Source organism: Panthera uncia, assembly GCF_023721935.1.
Source record: "Panthera uncia isolate 11264 chromosome A3 unlocalized genomic scaffold, Puncia_PCG_1.0 HiC_scaffold_11, whole genome shotgun sequence".
Taxonomy (NCBI): domain Eukaryota; kingdom Metazoa; phylum Chordata; class Mammalia; order Carnivora; family Felidae; genus Panthera; species Panthera uncia.
The window spans coordinates 62463032-62491020 of NW_026057578.1; the positions used below are offsets into that span (position 1 = coordinate 62463032).

Genomic DNA, 27989 nt, shown 5'->3' on the forward strand with positions numbered 1-27989 from the left:
CCTTTGTGGTAAAACTCGAGGGCTACATCTCTTTGTCCATCTTCACCTAACCACAAAGTCAGCCATTTATGGCAAGTCTACTTTTATTTGGGGACAGAGGCAGAAGGTGCTCCCAAACAGGTAAGATTCCATCACTCTCTTTAACAGTGCTCACTTATCAAGTATAAGAGGGAACCTTTTCTCGACTCAGCATTCTTCCTTCTGCTCTTGGGCCTCAGCCACAGACCAGAGAGTGACAAAGCAGCTGTCATAAACTCTGCTGCAACCGATGAAATGGTGACAGTGACAGATCTCTACTTGGGCATCTGTCAACTGAGAGGGGTTTGAAAACATACCTTTTTGTGAGAATCCTCAATCACATGATTGCCTCCAGGCTGAATATCTAACACAACATTGGGGGCCTGGTAGCCTGAAAGAGTTAACATATGCAACAATTAGAAGGTTTGTTTGAGATTCATTTCTCCCCTTTCCTCTCAAGTACGCTATTAAAATAATAGCAAAGGAAAAAGGCATAAACTATCACCAAGTAAGAGATGGGAGGGGGCAAGCAGCAAAAGACAAATTTCTGAAACAGAGAAAGCAACAGGAGGATGAGGGGCTGAGGACACTGGATGGAAGAGACTTGTTGGGCCACATGGAGAAGGTTGTGAAGCAAGAGGAAGCCAATGGCCCTGTGGAATCAGAGTCTTATGACCTGGAAACGCCAACTTTTGCAATGTGTAAGTGTGAGGCATGGAGGTGAAAACAAGGTGACTGAAACTTGCATGTGGGTCCCTTCCACCCTGAGCTCAGAGGGTCTTGCTAATAAGGAAGAAAAAGGTAAGAGTTCCTGTGCAATGAAATGGAAAGATCTAGAGGAAATTAACGCAGCTAGTTTGGACACTGAAGCTCCAGAGCAAAAGCTTTTCTAGAAGTTTCCAGGAATAATGGCTCAATTCATATTGTTAAATGAATGAGTGTTGTATGACAATGTATCTCTAAGTTATACTTTGATGTTTAAATTTATTTTTCTTTGTGCCTTGCCTACCTTATTTTAAGACTGTCCTTTGAAAAAGGGGCAAGTCAGATATAGTTATTAGGTATGCCTCAACTCGGTAGTCAACACAGGAAAACCAACTGTCCAAACTCACGGGCAGAGGATTTGGTCTGTGGCATAAAATGTACTACTCTGAGCAGTATGTGGTAGGTAACAGAACATTTAGCTATGCTCCCTGCTTCCAGCTGGTCTCCTACCTTCACCAGTGTCCTTAGCATGCTCCATAATGGCTTCCTTGAGTTTGTCAGTATAGTTTACAATTCCTTTCAGAGGTACACGCTCATCATTTTCATAAGCTGTGATGTGAATGGAAGGATAATGCTGAAAGAAAATAGATGTACAAGATTTGCATTATTCCTTATGGTCCTTTTCTACCTTATAGGTTATGAAAAATAACCCCATTTTTTTGACCTAAGTGCTAGATAATTTCTTCTCATTTCATACTGAGAGATCTACAGTTTCGTAGTACTAGACAACTTGCTACCTGAAATACCCTTTTCTTGGCTAGTGAGACCATGACCACATCTAACCTATTCCGAACTATTACATTGAAACAAACATGGAGTATGAGCAGAGATGGCGCTGAAAGTTGTTTGGGTATTATAAGCAGAAACAATCTAAAGCCCTACAAAGTTCCGGGTCAGCATGGGTAAGTCTTCTTTTGATTATCTTTTCTATCATTTTAGGATACTTTATCAGAACTGTTATTCACTACCTGTGGTTTAATATTTTGATAGGGACAGTAACGTTTTATGTAGTTCTTGTGTTTTTCATCAGATGAAGGATTCCCCCATTCTTCTAATTCTTCTAATGTCAGAGGAAGTGTAGTATCCATCATGGTGTTGAGAACATCCAAGAAAGGTGCCTAAACAAACAAACAAACAAACAAACAAACAAAAAAACCCCACAAAGCCAAAGAAATTTAAACTTTGACTAACAAATTGGTAAAATGAATTTCAGAAAAATATACTTTATGAATATAAATGCTGACATGAGAGAACAAAGGTCAAGAAGCCACGCTGATTCCCAGGAGGCAGACTACTCAGACCTACTCAGTCCTTAACTAGGGCCTGTGATTTATAACTGGCCTTTAAGGTATTCAGATATATATATGGGTTTATCTTCTAATTTCACAAGTTTTTAGTTTGATGCCTTAGTGTACATTTTATATAAAAGTAATAAATGCTACCCCTTACATCAGTTAGGAGGGGAACTATTAAAAAGAAACAAAAATAACAAGTGATAACAAGCGCTGGCAAGGATGTGGAGACATTGGGACCCTTGTGCACTACTGGTGGGAATGCAAAATGGTGCAGACGGTATGCTAGTTTCTCAAAAAAATCAAACTTAGAATTACCATATGATCCAGCAAATATATTCCTACGTAAATCAGAGTCTTGAAGAGTACACCCATAGTCACAGCAGCATTATGCACAACAGCCAAAAGGCGGAAGCAACCCAGTGTCCAATGGTGGATAAACGGGTAAGCAAAATATACACAATGACACAACAGATTATTATTCGGCCTTATAAAGTAAAGAAATTCTGACATATGCTACAATAACGGATGGACCTTGGGGACTTGAGGATATCTCTAAGTGAAATAAGTCAGTTACAAAAAGACAAATATGTACGATTCCATTTACGGGAGGTACAGGTATTCTAATTCAGAGACATAAAGGAGAGTGGTGGTTCTGAGGGGAAGGGGGAACTGGGGAGTTGCTATTCAATGAGCATAGAGTTTTGGCTTTGCGAGGTAGAAAGAGTTCTGGAGACTGGTTCCACAACAATGTGAACATACTGGACACTACTGAACTATACATGTAAAAATAGTTAAGATGGTAAATTTTGTTATTTTATCACCATTAAAAATTATTAAAAAAACCCCAACACATGAGTAAACCCTACTTTATCAGTTGGACATTTTACCTTAAAATATGGGTAATAAATGTTGATTGAAGAAAGTCTAGATAGTATCCAAATTGAAATAAGAAAAAAATCACTCACTGGCTTAAAGCCAGTATTAAAACATTTAGTAAAACGGCAGCTGCTTTTTTCCACTTAGCTTATAGTATTCTGTTAACATGCTTTTCAGCTTTCTCTTGTATTGGCATTAACCTAGTAGGCAAATGCAATTCCTTCCAGCTGCCTAGAATCTGAACTCCTTTTTTGCATTTAGACTATCCCTAACCTTATGAGGCAAAGCCTGCCTCTCAATGCCCCGTATTTCCTTTCTTAGTTTTCCCTGCAGTTGTGGAGTATAACTACATGGCCTGGGTCTACCAAATCAGACATAATGTGCTCCAAACTTTGAATGGCAAGTTAGTGACTCAAAGAAGTAGGGACCATAGAGAATTTCCTCTGGCAAACGTGCCACATTTATATTGAGATTTTAGAAGCAGCACTGGCAGTATGAGGGGACTTGTACGCAGCAGTGATGGCAGTGATAGCTTCACTGGGGCAGTTTTATGGTGTATTTTGGACATGTTTCTGGCTGTGCAGCCTCTAAGACTGGTACTATACCTGCTCCTCCCCACCACCTTTTAATAAATCCCTTTTCTGCTTAAAGTAGAGCTGGTATTTGGTACTTCTAATTAAAACTATGAATTCTCTATTGTTGGATATTTACAGGTTGACTCTAATAAGCAACGTGGGATGAATATTCATATACTTTTTGATTATTTCCTTTCTAATTTCTAAAAGTCACAGACCAGTTGTATTCTCTTTATATTGTAAATAGCTTTGCTATTATTATCTTTGTATATAGATTCCCCCCTCTATATTTAGCATTTCTACTTAAAAAAGTAGATTTACAGATGAGGATTATTTAACACTTATTTACAAGTCCACAGTGTATATACCCCCATCCTCACAATAAAAGAAACCTGAAAATACTATGCTTTCTCCATTCCGGTCATTATTTTCTAGAGTACCTAACCAGGAGCACAGTGATGAAGGTGAAATGAGCTGCTTTAATAGAACGTCATAATTTTGGACACCAGGAAGACTATACAGTTGCCCCTTGAGTGACATAGGTTCGAACTATGCAAGTCCACTTACATCTGGATTTTTTCAATAGATATACACACAGTACTGTACATTTTTTTCTCTTCCTTATGATCTTAATAACATTTTCTTATCTCTAACTTATTGTAAGAACATAGTATGTGATACACAGAATATACAAAACATGTTGATCGACTGCTTACGTTATTGGTAAAGTTTCTGCTCAACAGGAGGCTATTTGCAGTTAAGTTTTTGGGGAGTCCAAAGTTTATCATGGGTTTCTGACTGCACGGGGATGGGGATGGGGATGGGTCTGTGCCCCTGGCCCCCATGTTGTTCAAAGGTCAACTGTAGAGACTTTTAAGAATAAAGCAAGATATTTCAATTAAAGTACAGAAAAACTACCCCTTAAAGACCTTTAAGAATGGAGTATCTAAAAAACAGAGAGCCCCTACATCCAGGACTAAAAGGTTGATGGGCAGCACAGGCAACGGATTTCATGAATTCCAGAGTCACAGTGTGCTCTGCCTGAGTCCCTGGAACTGGTGAGTCATATATCCTTTGCCTCTTTTCTACCAACTCTACATGTTCTTAAAAATAAGAAATGGTCAATGAGGATAGCCATTAATATTCTTCAGTGGAAATTCTCAATGATTAATAACACTGTCCAGGAAGAAGGGATAAATAAAGGATAAGCAGTTAGATTAAGTTTAGAAGTTTTCCCAGAGCTACAATTCTGTGTTTAAAATTTTAAAGTTTGTTATACTCCCTATGCTAGTAAATATGTTAGCAACTTCTTTAAAAATATTTGAGAGAGAGAGAGAAATGTGAAAAGATATAACAAATATTTTTTATAGAGCATCCTAGGGCTTTCCCACTTTGTAAATAGAAGAGACAAAGTATACTTACCTCCAAAGTCACAGCTCTTAGGAGCTCTGGATTAGAATTACACAATGCTCCCACAAGCACCCCTCCAGCACTGAAAGCAGTCAAGGCTGTTAGACTTGGCTGAGAAAAGCCTTGGCCATGAAGCGTCTTAATGCAAGCCTCTAAGTCAGCAAGGCCATTGAGTTTTTTAGTTAGACGGCCATCAGCGTGCCACTGGAGGCCTAACTCACCACCACCCCTGAAATTAAAGGGCAAAAAAATTTTTTAGTGGGGAAAAAAATATTAATGATATATTTCAGGGTCAGCAAACAATAGCCGGTGGGCAACATCTACCAGGAGGCCTGTTTTGTTTTTTTTTTTTAAATGGCGTTAGAGCTAAGAACGGTTTATTTTTAAAGGTTGGGAGAAAAAACAACAACAAAAAACAATGAGGAATATAAAACAGAGACCATAGGTGGCTTACAAAGCCTGAAATATTTACTATTTAGTTTTTCAGAGAAAGGGTTCATCAATCCCTGTTAAGAGACAGTCAAAAATGGGTTCCAGAAATATGTTTTTATAAAAAAATAAGAGTCATTTGTCATTTTCTCTTTTCCGCTCACTCATTCACTCATTCATTCATTCAAAGTAAGCTCTATGCCCAACATGAGGCTTAAACTCATGACCCAAGGATCAATAAACTCAGCATGCTCTAAGCCAGTCAGGTCTCCCTCAACAAATATGTTTTGAGTTGCTGCTTCTGCTTCTCAGGTATTGTGCTAAATGCTGGTCTTAAAAATATAAAAAAGCAAAAGGTCCTCAGATGACTGTACACCCAGAGCTGAGAATCATTAGGTTAAATGATACAAGATTACAAATAAACTTTCTTAAAAAAAATTTTTTTAACGTTTACTTATTTTTGAGAGACAGAGCACAAGTGGGGGAGGGGCAGAAAGAGAGGGAGACACAGAATCTGAAGCAGGCTCCAGGCTCTGAGCACAGAGCCCGACGCGGGGCTCGAAGCCCACAAACCATGAAATCATGACCTGAGCCAAAGTCAGACACTTGACTGACTGAACCACCCAGGCGCCCCACAAATAAACTTTCTTAAAAAAAAAAAAAAATCTACACACACACACACACACACACACACACGCAAAAATCTCTTGCCTGAAGATAATTTTGGGGGGAAAGAAAACAGCTGCCAACCATGTGGTTGCTGCTTTCACACAAGTGTACTGCAGGTTATCACAGAAACAGTAGAAAGAACATCCACTTATTAGGTTAGGGGTATATACTTCTTAAAACAAATGCTTAAGAAGGAGAGGATACCTAATCCGAGTCTTGGAGGAAGAATATGAGAATATGAAAATATGAGACGCACAAAGAAAGGGAAAACATCAAGACACAGTATGTGCAAAGGCAGAGAGGAGCAAGTGTCATCTGAAAGGATGTAACAGGGCTGGAGTGCAGGGTGTGTCTGGGCAGTAATGAAAGATCTCACTACAGAGATAAGCCAGATCATTAGGATGTTAAATACTATAAGTAAGGAGTTTGGATTTTATTTTGGAGACAGGGAGATAGAGAAGGATTTTAAGCAGAAACATAAAATATTATTTGTGTCTGGAAAACAGCTAAAATAAAATGAAGTCAGAGTACACAGACTGGTACATGAATTCTAAAAATCTGGTGCAACCACAAAGGAAACAATCAACAAAACTAAAAGGCAACTGATGGAACGGGATACTTGCAAATGACATATCGGATAGAGGGCTAGTATCCAAAACCTATGAAGAACTCACAAAACTCCACACCTGAAAAGCAAATAAGCCAGTGAAGAAATGGGCAGAAGACATGAATAGATACTTTTCTAAAGAAAACATCCAGATGGCCAACAGGCACATGAAAACATGCTCAACGTCATTCCTCATCAGGGAAATACAAATCAAAACCACACTGAGATACCACCTCATGCCAGTCAGAGTGGCTAAAATGAACAAATCAGGAGACTATAGATGCTGGCGAGGATGTGGAGAAATGGGAACCCTCTTGCACGGTTGGTGGGAATGCAAGCTGGTGCAGCTGCTCTGGAAAACAGTGTGGAGGTTCCTCAAAAAATTAAAAATAGATCTACCCTATGACCCAGCAATAGCACTGCTAGAAATTTACCCAAGGGATATAGGAGTGCTGATGCATAGAGGCACTTGTACCCCAATGTTTACAGCAGCACTTTCAACAATAGCCAAATTATGGAAACAGCCTAAATGTCTATCACCTGACAAAGAAAGAAGATAATGGTTTATATATATACAATGGAATACTATGTGGTAATGAGAAAGAATGAAATCTGGCCATTTGTTGCAACATGGATGGAACTGGAGAGTATTATGCTAAGTGAAAAAAAAGTCAGGCAGAGAAAGACAGATACCATATGTTTTCACTGATATGTGGATCCTGAGAAACTTAACAGAAGACCATGGGGGAGAGGAAGGGGGGAAAAAAGTTACAGAGAGGGAGGGAGGCAAACCATAAGAGACTCTTGGATATTGAGAACAAAGTGAGGGTTGATGGGGGGTGGGGGAGAGGGGACAGGGGAAAGGGGTGACGGGCATTGAGGAGGGCACCTTTTGGGATGAGCACTGGGTAAACCAATTTGACGATAAATTCTATATAAAAAAAAGAAAAAGAAAGAATAGCTCATTCATAGACTTAATTTCAAAATGTGTTAAATACTTGCTATTCTAAAGTGATCATCAAAGCTGTCACTTGTTTTACTGTTATTTACTATATACCTACTGCTTTGCTTTCAGGTCTCATTTTTGCCCAAAGTAAAGAGGTCTCAATAGAATTAAAAAAAAAAAAAAAAAAAAAAATCTGGTGCAAGATCCTAAAAATCTACCCTTTTGCTTTCTGGATCAGCTAGTCTGTTAAATCAGCTTCTATCAGCACATGTTTAGGAATACATAAATTCAATAACACAAATGAGAAAATAAACTTTCCTCCCTGATATAGCATTGTTCTGGACATCTGTCACAACACTCATGTGCCAGGTAAAATGTGTTGACTCACCGAACGTGGCAATATGCTAATATCCATCCATCATCCACCAACACCCGTCTTTCAGGTCTGAAATTCATTTTTAAGTCCATTCCATAAGCTCCATATACATGTACCAGGAGAGGTTTCTTCTGCAAGTCCTCAGAATCCGTTTTGTGGAAAATAGTCATTGGCACTGATTTTCCATCCTGGAAATGAAGAGTTACTATGCAATGTAAATAAAAGTTTTTTAAAACAGTTTATCCCTAATTTTATGCATTGCTTACTGATGTTGAATACAAACTTGATTTAATTGAGACAACGGAGGGGCTCCTGGCTGGCTCACTTGGTGGAGCATGTGACTCTTAAGAGTTGTGAGTTCAAGCCTCACGTTGGGTATAGAAATTACTTAAAAAAAAAAGAAAAAAAAAAAAGGACAACAGAGTTATGGTTAAGGTCTTTAAAAATACATCATGGTTCATCCCCATTTTTAGCTATTCTGCTGACCCATAATGCTAACTAGAAAAGAGCAGCAAAACTCAGGCTTGAAAACATTTTATGAAATGCAGCTTTCCAAGACAGTTAAGTGATTTTAAAGAGTTCTTTACTACCTACTATTGCTGTAATTTTTTTCTTTCAAGATTAAGTCAAAATATAGCTACCAAAATTAGACGTACTAGCATAGTTAATTTCCCCACACCTATGGCTAGATACTGACATTTCACATCTTTGCGTATTTACAAATAGGCTGACTAAAGAAGTTTTAACTGCTCAATTTTCTGTCCTCTATAGGCAGAATCCTCAACCATTAAGTGCCAGAATTTCACTTAGTTTCACTGTTCTTTCCACTTAGGATATGATAACTACAACATTTTGATGGATTGGTATATGGTACAGTTACACATTTCTAAAGCAAAACAAAGCCTAAACATATATATTTTTTTCTTTTCTTTTTGAGTGTAAGAGGGGGAGGGGCAGAGAGAGAGGGGGGAACAGAGGATCTGAAGCCAGCTCTGCGCTGGGAGTGGAGGACCTGATATGGGGCTTGAACTAACGAACCGTGAGATCATTACCTAACCTGAATTCGGATGCTCAACTGACTGAGCTCAACCGACTGCGCCCCTGTAAACATATTCTGTTGACAAAAAACCAAACACAAAAATCTGGAAAGTGATACAATAAATGGTAAACAATAATTATATCTAAGAGGTACAGCAAATGGAACTGAAAAGTAGTCATCTAAACTTTGTACATTCTGCATGTTTGTATTTATTCTAAGAAATGTGTATTGCTCTTGTATTATTAAAAAAATACACTTAAATAAAGATTTAAAAGAAAATCAACGAAGAAAAAAATTCATAAAGACAAAAAGGCTGTGTCATAATTCATTGCCAACACATATGAAATTATCTGATGTTTGATATGTCAAGGTCTGAAAATTCCTTAAATCCAAAGGCCACAGTTTATTAATTTGTTCCCCACTTGCACAAATTTTCTTTTATACTTTTCACTCTGCCCTCAGTCTTACCTCTTTTACTCTACACTTTGGCCATATTGTCCTCCTTTACTTAAAAAAAAAATTTATTTAATCTCTACACCCAACATGTGGCTTGAGCTCACAACCCTGAGATCAAAAGTTGCATCCTCTTGCAACTGAGTCAACCAGGCACCCCTTCCTTTCTACTTCTTGAAAGTACCATTTCTCCCTCAATTCAGAGCCTCTACACAAATGTATTCCTCCTGCCCCTTTTCTAGTTTAATTCTTAATCATCCTTGAGGTTTTACCTGAGACATCACTTTCTCAGAAGCCTTCAGTGATCCCTCCAGCCTAGGTAAGGTCCCTGTGCCATGTTTCCACTGTACTCAACACGGCGTCCTTTGCAGCAGTCAGTACATTAGCACTTACTCCTTCAACATCAATCATCTTCCCTACTAGATTCAAGCACTCTAGTCAAATGCTTACCACCTTCACAATTTTTTGCCATTACCTAGAAACCAACTTTGACAATTTCTTTAAGTCAACTTTCAAAATTCACATTCAAAATTCAAATATTAACAAGCCTTGATGAAATCAATGACTTGACGTGCTAGCTATACATTTTCTAAGCCATGTTAAATACGGGAGTATTTAAAAAAAAAAAAAATCCATGGATCCCTTAAGATCATTTGGGTCTTACTGTGGTATGTGAGATCCACTTCAGAAACCCATGCTAATGTAACACCAGCAGCAACTGCACAATGCTTGACAAGTAGTATGAATGCAGTAGATGGGGGCTCAGAGTTGGGATTACAAAGACTTACCTTGCTTTTGGCTTCTAGACGTAAAACACGACTAGTCTTTGTGATTGGGTCTTCGTGCCCAGTTTCCTCAAACAGTTTGCCTTCTGCAAACTTGTATGTGTAGTATTTTGGGGGACGTATTGGAGAGCAAAGCTGGAAGGGGCAGTTCTTTGGGTCTGAATTTGTATCCATTATGAATCCACAGGCCCAAGGAGGAAGCTAAAGAAATAAAAGTTATTTTTACTCTTTATCTATACACTAAGTATCATTAATTAAATTTCTGAGTCAGCTACAAACAAGATGATGTGGACATCAAGTTTACTTTTATCCATTATAAGTAATTCCTCATTTAACTATTATTTCAGCACAACAGAATATATTTCAAGTAACAAATGAACAGGACTCCACATTAATGACCAATAAAATAAGGAAAAATTATAGGAAAATGGTTTATCATGACTCTGGATTTATACAGAATCTCCTTTAATAAAGCCATTTATTTTGGGTATAAACTTGGGAAGTGAATAGTAAAATGGTTAAGAATAAGAGCAAATCAAATAATAATTCCAGAACCCGGCAACATCTCCAGATCTCTGTTCTCAGAGAACATGAAATCTCGCTCAGGTGTTTTTTTAATGATTTACCCACCAGCCCTTCCCCTGCGGCCTAGACAGCCACAGTGGTGACAGTTATCATGCCAGGGCTACAAACTCACTCAGCAGCACTAAAGCATTTACAATCTGTTTCTAACTTCAGCCCCCAGGCTAACTGTTGTGCAGAACAAAACCTTTCCTGGCACATACACTCTGAGAAACTCACAGCTATTATGATTAGGATTCTTCACTTTAAGAAAAAAGGAAAGGAATCAAAATTTATTCTCTCAGAGCAGCAGGGTCCAGTTTCAAGCCTGCCACTAACATCCCTCTTACACCTTTCAAAGAATTGTGGTAAGCAGGCTGGCAGAATATAAGAAATGGTACCGAGAGTCAGAACATTAAAAGAAAATTGCCTTTCCTTTCCTGAGTAATTGTAGAAAGAAAATCAGAGGTCTTGGCACAGCAATGTCACGGGTTGGCATTATTCAAAAAGGGTAGGTGGGGGCTGTGTGCATAAAGAGTGCATCATCTAACCTGTAGAAACTACAGCCAGAGTTTATGTTCACAGAGCATATGTCTTACTATTTGTCCAAAGAATCTATCTTCCTGAAACACTCCAAGAATATATATTCAAAATATCTCTCAAAGAGAGTTCCTAACTTACTGTCCTCAGACTGAGAATTATGTTCAAGGATAATCTGTCTACTTAAGTGAAAGGCATAAAACGGAAAGAAGCATGTGGCACATCAAAGTTGTGAAGTCTGGAAGCATAAATGGGAGTGAGTAAATGGAGACCTTGCTGGGAAAAACCACCACCGCTTCTCACTACTCATGTTGTAACCAGGTCTCAGAAAGAGGGTACATGATGCCTAAGTCCACAGAGGCACAAATTTTTCTGTCCTTTGGTGAAACTTTAAAAGAGTTTCCATGTGCCCCATGTGGTAAGTGGTCATAGTTTCAAACCAAGTGGTTCCAATAAATAACTCTTTTGGGTGTATTTCTTAAAGTACTGGGACCAAGGGTAAAGTTTTACCATAACAAAAACTGTTCTAGTTTGTCTAGTTCTAGTTGTCCAGAAATAAATGTTAACCATCTCAAGGATATCTTAAACCGCATTTCCTATTGAGAAACCTGCAGTACTATCTGGGTATGTTAATGGACAGCACCCAAGAATAATGATAAATTGGCTAGGTGATATGCAGATATTTCTTTGATACACGAAAGAAACAGGTTCAGCGCTAGCATCCTACCAGCAATCGTAGTCATCTATCTCACTGAAAGAAAATTGGCCCAAGTGTGCAAATGCCTCCATGTGAACTGATATTAGTACAAAGCAAAAAATCTCCCCAAGATTTGCTTAAATTAAGTATCATAACCAATTAAATTATCATAGCTTCTTTTTGTGAAAAAAAATTACCAGGAAAAACTGGTAATATGATGACCAAAGATAGGAGGCAAATATATTAAGGATTTTACATTTCTGTTGCCCAGATGGAGTTTAAAAAGATCTTTTAGTGAAGTGCCTACTAGGCGGAGATGTTACATACAGAAATATTTTATAATATAGTCTGGCTTACAGATTTTGTTCTTTGTGTATGGCATTGTCCCTGCATATTAATCAGTATTATCCAGTTCATGAAAGGCTCTGATCTATAAAATTTTCTTTAAGTAGAACCTAATATATAATGTAGTATTGATTCTATGTGTTGATGACTCAAAACACTGTAACAAAGCCCAAAAGGTACTACAGGTTGCAAAGGGTCAGGAAATGAAGAGAGGATATAGAATAAATTACAGATATGATGTTCCACTGGAGACATTCCTGGAAGCATCAGGGCCTGGAGAACAGAGGACATTATACTGCAGGACACTACAGGACCTCTTCTTCATAAAGCCATTACCCTCAAGAACAAGAGATGTAGTTGACTTTCCTCACACAGAAATAGGCATAGAAACTTAGACAAAATGAGAAGACACGCTTTGTCTCAAATGAACAAAAAGCCAGAGATTTAAGTGAAACAGATATAAGTAATATGCCTGATGAAGAATTTAAAGCAATGATCGTAAGGATACTCACCAGACTTGAGAAAAGAATGGTGGACATCAGTGAAACTATTAGCACAGATAAGGAATAATATACCAGAGATAAAGGGTTCAATAAACAAAATGAGAAACGTGCTTGATACAATGAATAGCAGGCTGGAAGCAGAGGAACTAATTAATTACCTAGAAGACAGAGTAATGGAAAGTAATCAAGCTGAACAAAAGAGAGAAAAAAGAATTATGGAAAATGAGAATGGACTTAGGGAACTCAGTGACTCCATCAAACATAATAACAGTTGTATTCTAGGAGTCCCATAAGAAGATGAAGAAAAGAGGGCAGAGAATTTGAGAAATAATAGATGAAAACTTACCTAATCTGGAGAAGGAAAGAGAAAGAAATCCAGATCCAGGATGCACAGAGAACCACCACCCCTCCCCGGATAAAAATCAACAAAAGCAGATCCATAGCAAGGCATACTGTAATTGAAATGGCAAAATATAGTGATAAAGAAAAAATATTAAAAGTAGCAAGTCAAGGGGTACCTGGGTGGTTCAGTCAGTTAAGCGTATGACTTCAGCTCAGGTCATCACCTCATGGTTTGTGGGTTCAAGCTGCACATCAGGCTCTGTGCTGACAGCTCAGAGCTTGGAGCCTGCTTTGGATTCTGTGTCTCCCTCTCTCTCTCCCCGTTCCCCACTTGCACTCTGTCTCTCTCTCAAAAATAAATAAACATTAAAAATAAATGAATGAATGAACGTAGCAAGACAAAAGAAGACAGTTATATACAGAGGAAACCCCATAAGGCTATCAGTGGTTTTTTCAGCGAAACTTTCCAAGCCAGAAAGGAGTGGCATGATGTATTCAAAATGCTGAATAGGAAAAACTTGTATCCAAGAATACTATATCCAGGAAGGCTATCACTCAGTATAGAAGGAGATACAAAGAGTTTCCCAAATAAAAACTAAAAGAGTTCATGACCATAAAACCAGCCCTGCAAGAAATATTAAAGGGGATTCTGAGTGAAAAGGAAAGACCAAAAAAAGATAGTATGAAGCTAGGAAACACAAAACCAGTAAAAACAAATATTTCTGTAAAGAATCAGTCAAGGAACTCACAAAATAAAACAATGTAGAATATGGCACCATATATCTAAAACTTGGGGAGGGGAGGAGTAAAGAACTGGTTCAAACTTAAACGACAATCAAATTAATATAGACTTCTGCTATAAGCAAAAGAGGCTATATAAAAACCTAATGGTAACCACAAATCAAAAACTACTAATAAATATACAAAGAATAAAGAAGAAAGAAATCCAAATATATCACTAAAGAAAACCAGCAAACCCTGAAAGAAAGAGAAGGATCAGAGAAAAACTTCGGAAATAACTACAAAACAAGTAAAAATGGCAATAAATACATATCTATCAACAAATACTTTAAAACTAGATGGACTAAATGCGCTAATCAAAAGACACAGGGTGACAGAATGGATAAAAACCAGGACCCATCCATATGCTACCTACAGGAAACTCATTTTAGATCTAAAAACACCTGCAGATTGAAAGTGAGGGAATGGAGAAACACTGATCATGCAAATGGATGTCAAAGAAAAGCTGGAGTAGTAATATTGATATCAGACAAAATAGATTTTAAAACAAAGATTGTAACAAGAGACAAAGAAGGACACTATATAATCATAAAGGGAACAATACGGGAAGATATAATAATTATAAAATGTATGCATCCAACACAGGAGCACCCAAATACATAAAACAGTTAGTGAGAAACATAAAGGAACTAATTGGTAATAAGATAACAACAGTAGGGCACTTTCACACCCCGCTTACATCAATAGACAGATCAACTAAACAGAAAATCAACAAGGAAACAATGGCTTTGAATGATGCACTGGATTAGATGGATTTAACAGACAGATCTATTCAGAACATTCCATCCTAAAACAGAATACACATTTTTTTCAAGTGCACATGGAACATTCTCCAGAACAGATCACTTATTAGGCTACAAAACAAGCCTCAACAAATTTTAAAAGATCAAAGTCATACCATGCATCTTTTCTGACTGCAACACTATGAAACTAAAAGAAAAAAATCTGTAAGAAAAAAATCTGGAAAGACTACAAATACATGGAGGTTAAATAACATGCTCCTAAACAATGAATGGGTCAACCAGGAAATAAAAGAAATAAAAAAAGTACATGGCAACAAATGAAAATGAAAACACAATGGTTCAAAACCTTTGGGATGCAGCAAAAGTGGTTCTAACAGGGAAATTTACAGCAATATAGGCCAACTGTAAGAAGCAAGAAATATCTCAAATAAACAACCTAACCTTACACCTAAAGGAGCTAGAAAAAGAACAAACAAAACCTAATTACCAGCAGAAGGAAGGAAATAATAAAGATTAGAGCAGAAATAAGCGATACAGAAACCAAACAACTACAATAGAACAGATCAATGAAACAAGGAGCTGGTTCTTTGGAAAAAAAAAAATCACTAAAGTTGATAAACCTCTAGCCAGACTTCTCAAGAAAAAAAAGAGAAAGGACCCAACTAAATAAAACTACAAATGAGGAGAAATAACAACAAATACCATAGAAATACAAACAATAATAAAAGAATATTATGAAAAATTATGCCAAAAAATTGGACAACCTAGAAGAAATGGAAAAATTCCTAGAAATATACAACCTACTGAAACTGCAACAGAAAGAAATAAAAAAATTTGAACAGACTGATAACCAGCAATGAAATTGAATCAGGAATTAAAAAAACAAACAAAAGGCCAGGAGCAGATAGCTTCACAGATGAATTCCACCAAACATATGAAGAACAGTTAATGCTTATTCTTAAACTATTCCAAAAAAAAAAATAGAAAACTTCTAAATTCATTCTATGAGGACAGCATTATTCAGATACCAAAACCACACAAAGACTCCATAAAAAGAGACCTACAGGCCAAAATCCCTGATGAACACAGATGCAAAAATCCTCAACAAAATACTAGCAAACCGAATCCAACAATACATTAAAAACATCATTCACCATGACCAAGTGGGATTTATTCCTGGGTTGCAAGAGTGGTTCAATATTCACAAATCAATCAACGTGATATACCACATCAGTAAGAAAAAGGATAAGAACCCTATGATCATTTTAGTAGATGCAGAAAAAGCATTTGACAAAGTACAATGTCCATTTATGATTAAAAAAAAAAACCTCAACAAAGTAGGTTTAGAAGGAACTTAGCTCTACATAATAAAGGCCCTTTATTAAAAACCCACAGCTAACATCATCCTAAATGGGGAAAAACTGAGAGCCTTTCCTTAAGATCAGGAACAAGATAAGGATGTTCACTCTGACCACTTTTATTCAACAGAGTTCTAGAAGTCCTAGCCACAACAATCAGGTAACAAAAAGAAATAAAAGGCATCCAAATCAGTAAGGAAAAAGTAAAATTTTCACTATTTGCACATGACATGATACTATAAATATAAAACTTGAAAGACTCCACCAAAAAACTGCTGGAACTAGTAAATGAACTCAGTAAAGTTGCAGGATACAAAATCAATCTACAGAAATCTGTTGCATTTGTATACACCAATAATGAAGCAGCAGAAAGAGAAATTTAGAAAACAATCCAATTTACAATTACACCCAAAATAATAAGATACCTAGGAATAAACCTAAAGAGGTAAAACATCTAGACTCTGAAAACTCTAAATTATAACACTGATGAAAGAAATTAGAGATGACACAAATGGAAAGACATTTCATGCTCATGGATTGGAAAAAAAAAAATATTGTTGAAATGTCTATACTACCAAAGCAATCTACACATTTAATGCAATCCCTATCAAAATACTAACAGCATTTTTCACAAAACTAGAACAAACAATCCTAAAATTTGTATGGAGCCACAAATGACTCCAAATAGCCAAAGCTATCTTGAAGAAGACAAGGAAAGCTGGAGGCATCACAGTTCTGGATTTCAAGTTATATCACAAAGCTGTAGTGATCTAAACAGTAGGTACTGGCACAAAAATACACAGATCAACAGAACAGAAAAGAAAAACCGGAAATAAACCCACAACTATATGGTAAATTAATGTTTGACAAAGCAGGAAGTGATATCCAATGGGAAAAAGACAGTCTTTTCAACTAATGGTGCTGGGAAAACATGCAAAAGAATGAAACCGGACCACTTTCTTATACCATATACAAAAACAAATTCAACATTGATTAAAGACCTAAATGTGAGACGTGAAACCATAGATATTCTAGAAGAGAGCACAGGAGGTAATTTCTCTGCACTGGCCATAGCAACTTTTTTTCTAGACAAGGGAAGGGAAAGAAAAAGCAAAAATAAACCAAAGGAAACAACAAACTAAAAGGCAACCTACAGAATGGGAGATGATATCTGCAAATGATATATCCGATAAAGGGTTAGTATCTAAAATATATAAAGAAAATGGGGAGCCGGGGTGGTTCAGTCAGTCAAGTGTCTGACTCTTGATTTTGGCTTAGGTAGTGATCTTGCAGTTGTGAGACTGACCCCTATGTTGGGCTCTGCTGAGCAAGGAACCTGGTTGGGATTCTCTCTCTCCCCCTCTCTCTGCCCTTCCCTATGCTCAAACTAAATCTCAAAATAAATAAACTTAAAAAAGAAAAAAAGTAATGATTTCAATTATTTGGGATAAAATTTAACCAAACAAGATGCTCAAATGGCATTTCTCTCTCCATTTTGGCTAGGTCCTCAAACTAGGTATAAGTGGTCAACTGTTTTAACAACTCTTTCCATATCAAGTAAAATGGAGGCCTTTCCCGTTCCCTTCAGCACCTGTTTTCTAACCTACATGTTTTTAAAATTTTTTTTTTAATGTTTATTTATCTTTGACAGAGAGAGACAGAGTATGAGCCAGGGAGGGGCAGAGAGAGAGGGAGACACAGAATCCGAAGCAGGCTCCAGGCTCTGAGCTGTCAGCACAGAGCCCGATGTGGGCCTCCAACTCACAGACCATGAGATCATGACCTGAGCCGAAGTCGGATGCTCAACTGACTGAGCCACCCAGGCGCCCCTAACCTACATGTCAATGCTGCTTTAAAATGGGGTTGTAAGGCTGGCATTCACCAATTTTAAGAAGTTCACTTGTGGAGGCAGATTATCTTTTCTGGCAGCCACAGGCAATATCAGCAAGTCAGCCTGCCAGGCAGATGTGCCACCATTCACAGCTGTGCTGCAGTGGAGACCACTGCCACCCCTTACTGAAAGAGACCAAAGGTTTTTTGGTCCCTTCCGCAACCCCCACAGGTAAGAAAACGAACAAAAAGAAGAGGGTATTTCTGCAAAGGCAGAAATATGGTGGGCATGCCTCCTATCCCCACGGGGGGGTGTGGGATGGGAGCAGCAGCAGTGGGTCAGGCTCTAGCCGGCAAGTTGGCCTGAGTGATTAGTATACGTCAAGTTGTAGAGATGGATGATATATAGCGATAGGTGGAAAGAGGAACGTGACACTGAACTCTACTTCTGAAGTTCATGTTTTAAGTAAAACTTTACTAAAAGTGAGGTCCTCCAAGTAATTTTAAAATAAACCCCCTAAGATCCAGTATGAAAAGATCCAGTATGCCAAGTTTCATTGAAATTAAATTCCACTCAAGAAACAGTATGTTGCTATCACTCAAAATGTGATGTTCTGTTACACTGAACTGGATGTAGAATTAAACTTACCTTCAGAGACCGAACCGAGTCATCAGCCAGACCAATCACATTAACGTAAAGTAGATTGCTGTGCTTCAGGAACAGAACGCAGTGGTCCTTAAACATGTCCAAGTCTACAACTTTGGTATTTCTCTTCATTGTGAAAAATAAATCCCAATTCATAATGGCAGGGGTATCAGCTGCTGTTCTCATGAGCTGTGTGGAACAAAGTCAGAAGAGATCCAGGTAACAAAATGTGATAACCACGGCATCCAGAAGAGCCAAAGAACACATCAGGGCTGCAGCGTGACCATCACCATGTGAAGGAGCCTGCTGTGTGGTGAGATAGCACGGCCTACTGCTTACCTCACAACAAACCAATGGATGTTTGAGTGATGGCATTTGCTAGCGAGCTAACTGTGGATGCACTAAGGAGCCTGGCTGGGACCAGCAGAACTGCCTAGCTGAGATCAATACCAAATTGCTAAGTTATAAGGTCATGAATTTATAAAAGTCTGTTCTTTTAAATCATTAAGTTTGGCTTTCATGATATAATCAGGATAAAGTAGGTTTCATTTGCTAATCTTTTTAGGCATAATTACAAAGTGTAGAGACATTATATCTAAGGGAAGAGAAACGGAATTGGTTATGCATGTAAAGGTAGCATCAATTTCTACAGTTTACCAAAAGTCTACGAAAACAGTTAACTCTTAGCGTAAAGAATGTTGTTGATGGAAGTGTGATACTTTTGAACAGACCACATAGGGACAAGGAGAATCCAGGATTACCTTGAATTCTGTAGGCTCGCCAACATTAGTGAGAATGTATAATTCGTCATCTCTGTGTTCAACGTAGTAAAGGACGCCATGTATTCGCTTCTGGATAAGTACTGGTGGGTCCCAAGGGCTTAGGCCATCTATCAACCATACTTCAGAAGTAGTCTTGTTCATAATGTTTATGGTGAGGAAACGACTGTCTTTTGTAAGATAAAGGAAAACAAAATAGCTGCATGCACACACACACACACACACACACGCAGAAAGAGACCGAGAGAGAGAGAGAGAGAGAGAGAGAGAGAAATCCAGTAAATTTCAGTGGCATGTTACTTTGTTAATGACAGTATTTCACTGCCTGCTATACATATGTTGATTTATAATGCAGACAGAAAATAACTCCTTAGTGAACACTGCTTGTAAAATAAAAAAAATAAAAAAAACTATTATTTTTCTCATTTCCCCCACGGAAGTATTCAAAGGAATTTCTTCTCTAACATTTTATTATGAACATTTTCAAAACTACAGAAGTTGAACATGTCAGGTGAATACCCATACACCCACAACTGAAATTCAATTATTACCAATGATTTGCTTATATTTCCTTTATTACATTATTTGTGCATCCATCAATCCATCTTTTTCTAAATGCATTTTCAGGTACACAAAAGGTATCCTCTCTCACTTAATCACGTTAATAGATTATAGGCTTTTTATGGGAAGAGGAAATAAATTTCCTAGAGGAGATATGTAATTGTAGGAAAGAAGAGGGACACAGAATTTACTTTGTTCTTCCTCTGTATGCTCCCCTTCCCCCAGTTTTATAACAAAACAAAATAGAAATAACAGAAACACAAACAGGAAGAAAAATGCTTGCAATCTAAACACATTTTAAAAATTAATGTTAACTGTTTATTTTTTCTATTTTTCCTTCTCCTTTATTTGTATTTCATGCATGTGTTTCATTTTTTTAAAGTTTATTTAAATATTTATTTTGTGAGAAAGAGAGAGAGCATGTGCACGACTGGTGGAGGGGCAGAGACGGGGAGAGACAGAATCCCAAGCAGGCTTCACATGGAGCCCAATGTGGGGCTCGATCTCATGACCGTGAGATCATGACCTGAGCAGAAACCAACAGTCAGATGCTTAACCAACTGAACCACCCAGGCACCTCAATATGTGTTTTTTGTTTGTTTTACTATTTTTTTAAATGTTTATTTATTTTGAGAGAATGTGCACACCAGTGGAGGAGAGGCAGAGAGAAAGAGAAGGGTGAGAATTCTAAGCAGGCTCTGAGCTATCAGTGCAGAGCCTAACAGGGGGCTCAGTCTCACAAACCATGAGACTGAGCTGAAATCAAGAGTTGGATGCTTAATTGAGCCACGCAGACACCCTTGTGTTTCATTTTTAAATTAAAAAACGTCTGACTTTGGCTCAGGTCATAATCTCATGGTTTGTGAGTTTGGGCCCCACATCAGGCTCTCCACTATCTGCAGAGCCCACTTCTGATCCTGCCTCCCTTTCTCCATGCACCTTCCCCGCTCAAGTGTGTGCACATGCTCTCTCAAAAATAAACATTAAAAAAAATTTTAAAAACTTTAAATTACTGAAGTACAGTTGATATATAATGTTATACTAGTTCAGATACACAATATAGTGATCAGAGAACTCTACCCATTACTTAATGTTCATCACAGCAATGCAGTCATCATCTGTCACCATACAACATTATTACAATATTATTGACTATATTTCCTATGTTGTACTTTCCAGCTCCAGGACTTCTATAAAACACAGATGCAATTTTGGATTCTGCATTTGTGACTTCACATAATATTAGTATTCCCCCCACATTAATTACAATCTTTTATGGTCATTTTAAAAAATGTTTCTTTATTTTGAGAGAGAGTATGTGCACACGAGTAGGGGAGGGGCAGACAGAAGGAGAGAATCCCAGACTCCATGCTGTCAGCACAGAGCCTGACGTGGAGCTCGATCTCACAAACCATGAAGACTGGAAATCAAGAGTTGAAATCAAGAGTTGAAAAAACCAAAATTAAGAATTGAACACTTAACTGAATGAACCACCCAGGTGCCCCGTGATCATTATTTTTAATGGTTACCTAATATTCTATTAGGTTGAATTATTATAATTCTTAAAACTTAAGATTTTAATGTTTCATTGTAATAAAGAATATAATAGGGAACGTATTCATGAAGACAGTTCCCCCTTCCTCACCTTTACAATTATTTCCCTATGATAAATACTTACCCATTCCTTAGGAATGGAAATATGAATTTAATGATAAGCAGTATCTTTTTTTAATCTTTTTTTTTTAATGTTTATTTTTGAGAGGGAGAGACAGAGCACAAGCAGGGGAGGGGCAGAGAGAGAGGGAGACACAGAATTTGAAGCAGGCTCCAGGCTCTGAGATGTCAGCACAAAGCCAGATGTAGGGCTTGAACCCGCAACCATGAGATCGTGACCTGAACTGAACCAACTGAGCCACCCAGGTGCCCCTGTTTTGGAAATATTTCAACCAAGTCGAATGAAGTACTTACTACTGGCATCTAGGTTTTCCGGATAGTTTTATTTTTATCAATTGATTCTTTAAATCTTTTAGGAATGTATGCTGATGTATAAAGTGATGAAAATTATTTTTCTACAGTATTAAAAAATTATACCTGTTTTTCATTGGTCTGTGATGCCTTTTACATAATTTTTTATATATATAAATTTTTGAGTTATCTCTTCTGATCTCTATTATTTGTCTATCGGGTTGTATTAACTACTGTAGCTTAATGTGTTTTAATACATGGTTTTAGGACAAATTCCTTACTCTAGTTTGCTATTTTCAATGCTATCTTTGCTATTTTCAATATTTTACTTTTATCTATTTATTTTTGTTTGATGATGACACAGGTAATCAAAAGATAAATTACTTGGTCAACTACTTGGCAGATATTTGGTTACAGGAAAGTCAGAATACAACTGGTTCTACAGAAACAGGTTTCTTAGAAAGAGAAGACAAGTCATGGTAACCACAGAGCAAAAATGTACAACAGATATACAAAAGAAAAGAGAAGGGACTCAAACCAGAACACTATGGAAAATCATAAATTCACAAAGGAAGATAGTGAGAGAGGAAGGAACACGGGAGCTACAAAATAACGAGAAAACATCAATAAGATGGCATTAATAAGTACTCACCTATGAATAATTACTCTAAATGTAAATGGATTAAACTCTCCAATGAAATGGCACAGAGTGGCTGAATGGATAGAAAGGAAGACCCAACTATATACTGCCTATGAGATTCACTTCAGTTTCAAGGACACATACAGGCTCAAGATGAGGGGATGTAAAAAGAAATTTCATGTAAGTGGAAACCAATCGAGCACAGGAGTAGCTATACTAATATCAAAGAAAATACACTTTAACTCAAAAGTTGTAACAGATAAAGGCAGCCATTATATAATGATAAATGGGTCAGTTAATTAAGAGGATATAACAGTTGTAACTATATACAGACATACCTTGGAGATATGGGTAGGTTCCAGAACCACTGATAAAAGTGAGTCAAATGAATTTTTTGGTTTTCCAGTGCAGATAAAAGTTATGTTTACACTATATTGTAAACTGTTAAGTGTGTTACAGCATTATGTCTAAAAACACAATGTACATACCTTAATAAAAAATACTTTATTGCTAAAAAATGCTAACCATTATCTTAACTTTCAGGGAGTTGTAATCACTGATCACAGATCACCATAAACAAATAACAATGAAAAAGTTGGAAATGGTGTGATAATTACCAAAATGTAACAAAGACATGAAGTGAGCAAGTGCTGTTGAAAAATGGTGCCAATAGACCTGCTTCAATATGTTAAAAAAACGCAGTCTGCGAAGTGCAATAAAACAAGGTATGCCTGTACGCACTCAACATCAGAGCACCTAAATATATTAAGCAAATACCAACAGATTTGAAGGGAAAAACAGATAACACCACCACAATAATAGTAGGGGATGTTAATACCTCACTTTCAGCAATGGAGAGATTATTCAGGCAGAAAATCAATAAAAAAAATTGGGTGTGGACTCTATGTATACTTTAGACAAAATGGATGAAACAGACATATGTAGACCATTCCCTTCAACAGCAGCTGAATACATTCTTCTTAAGTGCACAAAGAACATTCTTGTGTAGGTAGATCATAGGTTAAGTCATAAGACAAATATTAGAAAATTTGAGAAGACTGAAATCATACCAAGTATTTTTTCCAATCAAAATAGTAACTATTAAGAAGAAAACTGGAAAATTCACAAATATATGGAAATAATATACCGCTAAATAAGCAGTGGGTCAAAAAAATCAAAATCAAAAATATCTTGAAAAAATCAAAGTAGAAATAGAACATACTAAAACTTAAGGGATACATAAAAGTACTTCTATGAGGGAAGTTTATGGGATACGTGTTTACATTAAAAGTATCTCAAATAGGGGTGCCTGGCTGGCTTAGTCGGTAGAGCATGCAACTCTTAATCTCAGGGTCATGAGTTCAAGCCCCACGATGGGTGCATAGCCTACATAAAAAAATAAAAAGGGGCTCCTGGGTGGCTCAGTTAAGCATCTGACTCTTGATTTTGGCTCAGGTCATGATCTCACAGTTTGAGTTTGAGCCCTGAGTTGGACTCTGTGCTGACAGTGTGTGCTTGGGATTCTTTACCTCCTTTTCTTTCTGCCCTTCCCCCACTAACATGTGCACCCACGCACTCTCTCTCAAATAATAAACTTAAAAATAGAGGAAAAAAAGAACTATCTCAAATAACGTACATTACACCTCAAAAAATTAGAAAAAGAAAAAATAAGCCTAATGTTAGAAGAAGGAAGGAAATAATAAAGATCAGAGAAAAATAAATTAAGGAGACCAGAAAAACAATAGAAAAGATCAACAAAACTAAGAGCTGCTTTTTGAAAAGATAAAACTGACAAACTTTTAGTGAAATTAAGAAAAAAAAAAAGAGGATTCAAAATCAGGAAGGAAAAAGGACGCATTACATCTGATACTGTAGACACACAAAAAAGTATAAAGTTACTATGAAAATTATATGCCAGCAAATTAAATAATCTAGGAGAAATGAGTAAATTCCTAGAAACATACAACCTACGAAGACTGAATCATGAAGAAATAGAAAATCTGAACAGACCAATAGAGTAAGGTAGAGTTGATTACCAATCAGTAATCAACAATTTCTCAGCAAAGAAAAAAGCCCAGGACGAGATGGACTCACTGGTAAAATCTACCAAATATTTGAAGAATTTGCACCAATCCTTTCAAATTCTTCCCAAAAAACTGAAGAGAAGGGAACACTTCTAAACTCATTTTATTAGGCTGGTAGTACCCAATACAAAAGCCAGGTAAGGACACTACAAGAAAACTATCCAATATCCACAGTGAATATGATACAAAAATACTCAACAAAATGCTAGCAAACTTAATTCAGCAGGCACATTAAAAAGATTCTTCATCATCAAGTAGGATTAATCTGAGATATAAAAATGGTTCAACATATGCAAATCAATAAATGTGATACATTAATAGAATGAAAGCTAAAAATCACATGATCATCTTTATAAAAAGCATCTGACAGAGTTCAACATCCATTCATGATACAGACTCTCAACAATTGGATATGAAATGAATGTTACTCAACATTATAAAGGCCATATATGACAAGTCCACAGCTAACATCACATTGAGTGGTGAAAAGCTGGAAGGTTTTCGTCTAAGATCAGTGGATGACCACTCTTACTACTCCTAATCAACATAGTACTGTCAGTCTTGATTTTATATATAGGAAACATTAAATATTCCACCAAAACACTGTTAGAATTAATCAATGAATTCAGTAAAGTTGCAAGATGTAAAATCAAGATAAGGAAATCAGTTGTTTTGATACACTAACAATGAAATATCTGAAAAACACACAAAACAATCCCATTTAAAACAGCATCAAAACTAAACACAGTACTTAGGAATATATTTAATCAAGGAGGGAAAAAGATGTGTACATTGAAAACTTAAGACTTTGATGAAAGAAAATAAAGACAACACAATAAATGGAAAGATACGCCATATTCATGATTTGGAAGAATGACTATCATTAAGATGTCCACACTACTCAAAGCCATCTATACAATGAATGCAATCCTTATCAAAATTCTAATGTCATTTTTTAACAGAAAAACAATTCCAAAATTTGTATAGAGCCACAAAATATCTAGAGTAGCCTGAAAAAGAAGAACAAAGCAAAATGCATCACTTTTTGATCTCAAACTGTGTTACAAAGCTATAATAATCAGAACAGTATGGTACTGGCATAAAAATAGACATGCATGGGGGCGCCTGGGTGACTTAGTTGGTTAAGCGTCGGACTTCGGCTCAGGTAATGATCTCGAGGTGAGTTACAGCCCCGCATCAGGCTCTGTGCTGACAGCTCAGAGCCTGAAGCCTGCTTCAGATTCTGTGTCTCCCTGCTTCTCTCTCTGCCCTCCCCTGCTCGCGCTCTGTCTCTCTCTCAAAAATAAACATTAAAAAAAAAAAAAAAAATCTGACATGCAGATCACAGAAACAGAACCGAGAGCACAGAAACAGACCACTGAGTGTATGGCCAACTGATATTTGATAAGGGAACCAAGAATACTCAAAAGGGAAAGGAAAATCTCTTCAATAAATTGTGCTGGGAAAATTGGATAATCACATGCTATTGAAATTGCTATGCTAATGAAATTGGACTCCAGTATTACTCTACTCACAAAAATTAACCTGAAATGGACTAAAAGACCTAAACATAAGACCTGAAACCATAAAATTCCTAGAAGAAAACATAAGGAAAAAGCTCCCTGACATAGGTCTTGGCAATTATTTTTTATGACACCAGAAGTATAAATAGATAAATAAGTGGGACTATATCAACCTAAAAAGCTTCTACATAGCAAAAGAAACAATCAACAAAATGAAAAGGCAATCAATGGAGTGGGATAAAGTATTCCCAAACCATTTATCTGATGATGGGTTAACAGCCAAAATATATAAGGAACTCCTACAACTCAAAAGCAAAACAAACAAACAAACAAAAAATCCGATTTAAAAATGGACAGAAGACCTGAACAGACATTTTTCCTAAGACATACAAATGGTCAACAGATACATAAAAAGATGCTCAATGTCACTAATCCTAAGGCAAAGGCAAATAAAAACCATGGTATCACTTCACATCTGTTAGAATGGCTATTATCAAAAAGACAAGTGGTAACAAATGTTAGGATATAGAGAAAAGGAAACCCTTGTGTACTGTTGGTGGGAATGTAAACTAATAATAGCTATTATGGACAAAAAAATGTAGGGTCCTCAAAAAATTAAAAAATGAACTACCATATGATTCAACGATTCTACTTCTGAGCACATATCTATAGGAAGTGGGATCTGGATCACAAAGGGACATCTGCACTCCCAAGTTCATAGTAGTATGAACAATAGCCAAGATACAGAAACAACATACATGTCCACTGATGAATAAATAAAGAATACACACACACACTGGAGTATTGTTCAGCCACAAAAAAAGGGAAATCCTGCCATTTGTAAAAACGAGGATGCAACTTGAGGGCATTCTGCTAATAAGTCAGACGGAAAAAGACTAATACTGTATGATATCATTTACATGTGGAATCTATAAAAGCCAAACTTACAGAAACAGAGTAGTAGAATGGTGGTTGTCAGGGGATGAGAGCTGGGTGAAATGGGGACATAATGGAAAAAGGGTACATACTTTCAGTTATATAAGATGAACAAGCTTTGAGGATCGGGTGCCCAGCATGATGACTATAGTTAACAATACAGTATTAACATACTTGAAAATTGCCTTGACAGTATATTTTAAATGTTACCACCATACACACAAAAAAGTGGTAATTTGTGAGGTGATTGAGATATTAACTAAACTTCTTTTGTTATTCATTTTGTAACAGGTATATGTACCAAATCACCACATACATCTTAAACTTAACATGTTATATATATATATATGTCAATTATATTTTAGTAAAGCTGAAAAAAGTAAATCTTAAAAAAAAATGCATGTGTGCATTGACAAAAAAAACTCTAGAATGATACCAAATAACTTTCAATTCAGAAAGAGAGAGAAGACAAGGGATGTAAAGAACTAAGGGCAATCTGTTTTCCCATTCAATTGATATTTATTACAAAATTTTTAATTGTTATTTTAGAAAGAGAGTGTGCAAATGCGGGAGAGGGGCAGAGGGAGAAAGAGAGTCTCAAGCAGGCTCCACGCTCAGTGCAGTGCCTGATATGTGGCTTGATCCCATGACTGTGGGATCATGACCTGACCTGAAATCAAGAGTCAGATGCTCAACTGACTGAGCCACACAGGGGCCCCCAACTGATACATATCTTTTAAACTTAATATATCCTTTACCTCTGATTAGGAAAATAATCATGCTTACTTTGAAAAATAAGTTGACATCATACTATATATTCACTTTTTTCACCCAGCAGAGTAACACATTTTTACATTAGTTTTAATTTATAATTCAGCAGCAATATATTCTT

At 36.8% G+C, this 27989-nt stretch overlaps 1 protein-coding gene across 6 annotated transcripts in view; it reads right to left on the bottom strand.

Moving 5' to 3' along the window:
• Positions 1-27989, bottom strand: part of PREPL (prolyl endopeptidase like) — a 58063-nt gene that overhangs the window by 2709 nt on the left and 27365 nt on the right. For all 6 annotated transcript variants that reach the window (XM_049651435.1, XM_049651436.1, XM_049651434.1 and 3 more), the window contains 8 exons: positions 19371-19587; positions 18613-18798; positions 10247-10444; positions 7979-8154; positions 4952-5168; positions 1752-1901; positions 1234-1357; positions 336-409 (listed from right to left, as the gene is read on the bottom strand). In XM_049651435.1, the coding sequence (XP_049507392.1) occupies positions 336-409; positions 1234-1357; positions 1752-1901; positions 4952-5168; positions 7979-8154; positions 10247-10444; positions 18613-18798; positions 19371-19587 (1342 nt within the window). The remainder of the gene's footprint in view (positions 1-335; positions 410-1233; positions 1358-1751; positions 1902-4951; positions 5169-7978; positions 8155-10246; positions 10445-18612; positions 18799-19370; positions 19588-27989) is intronic.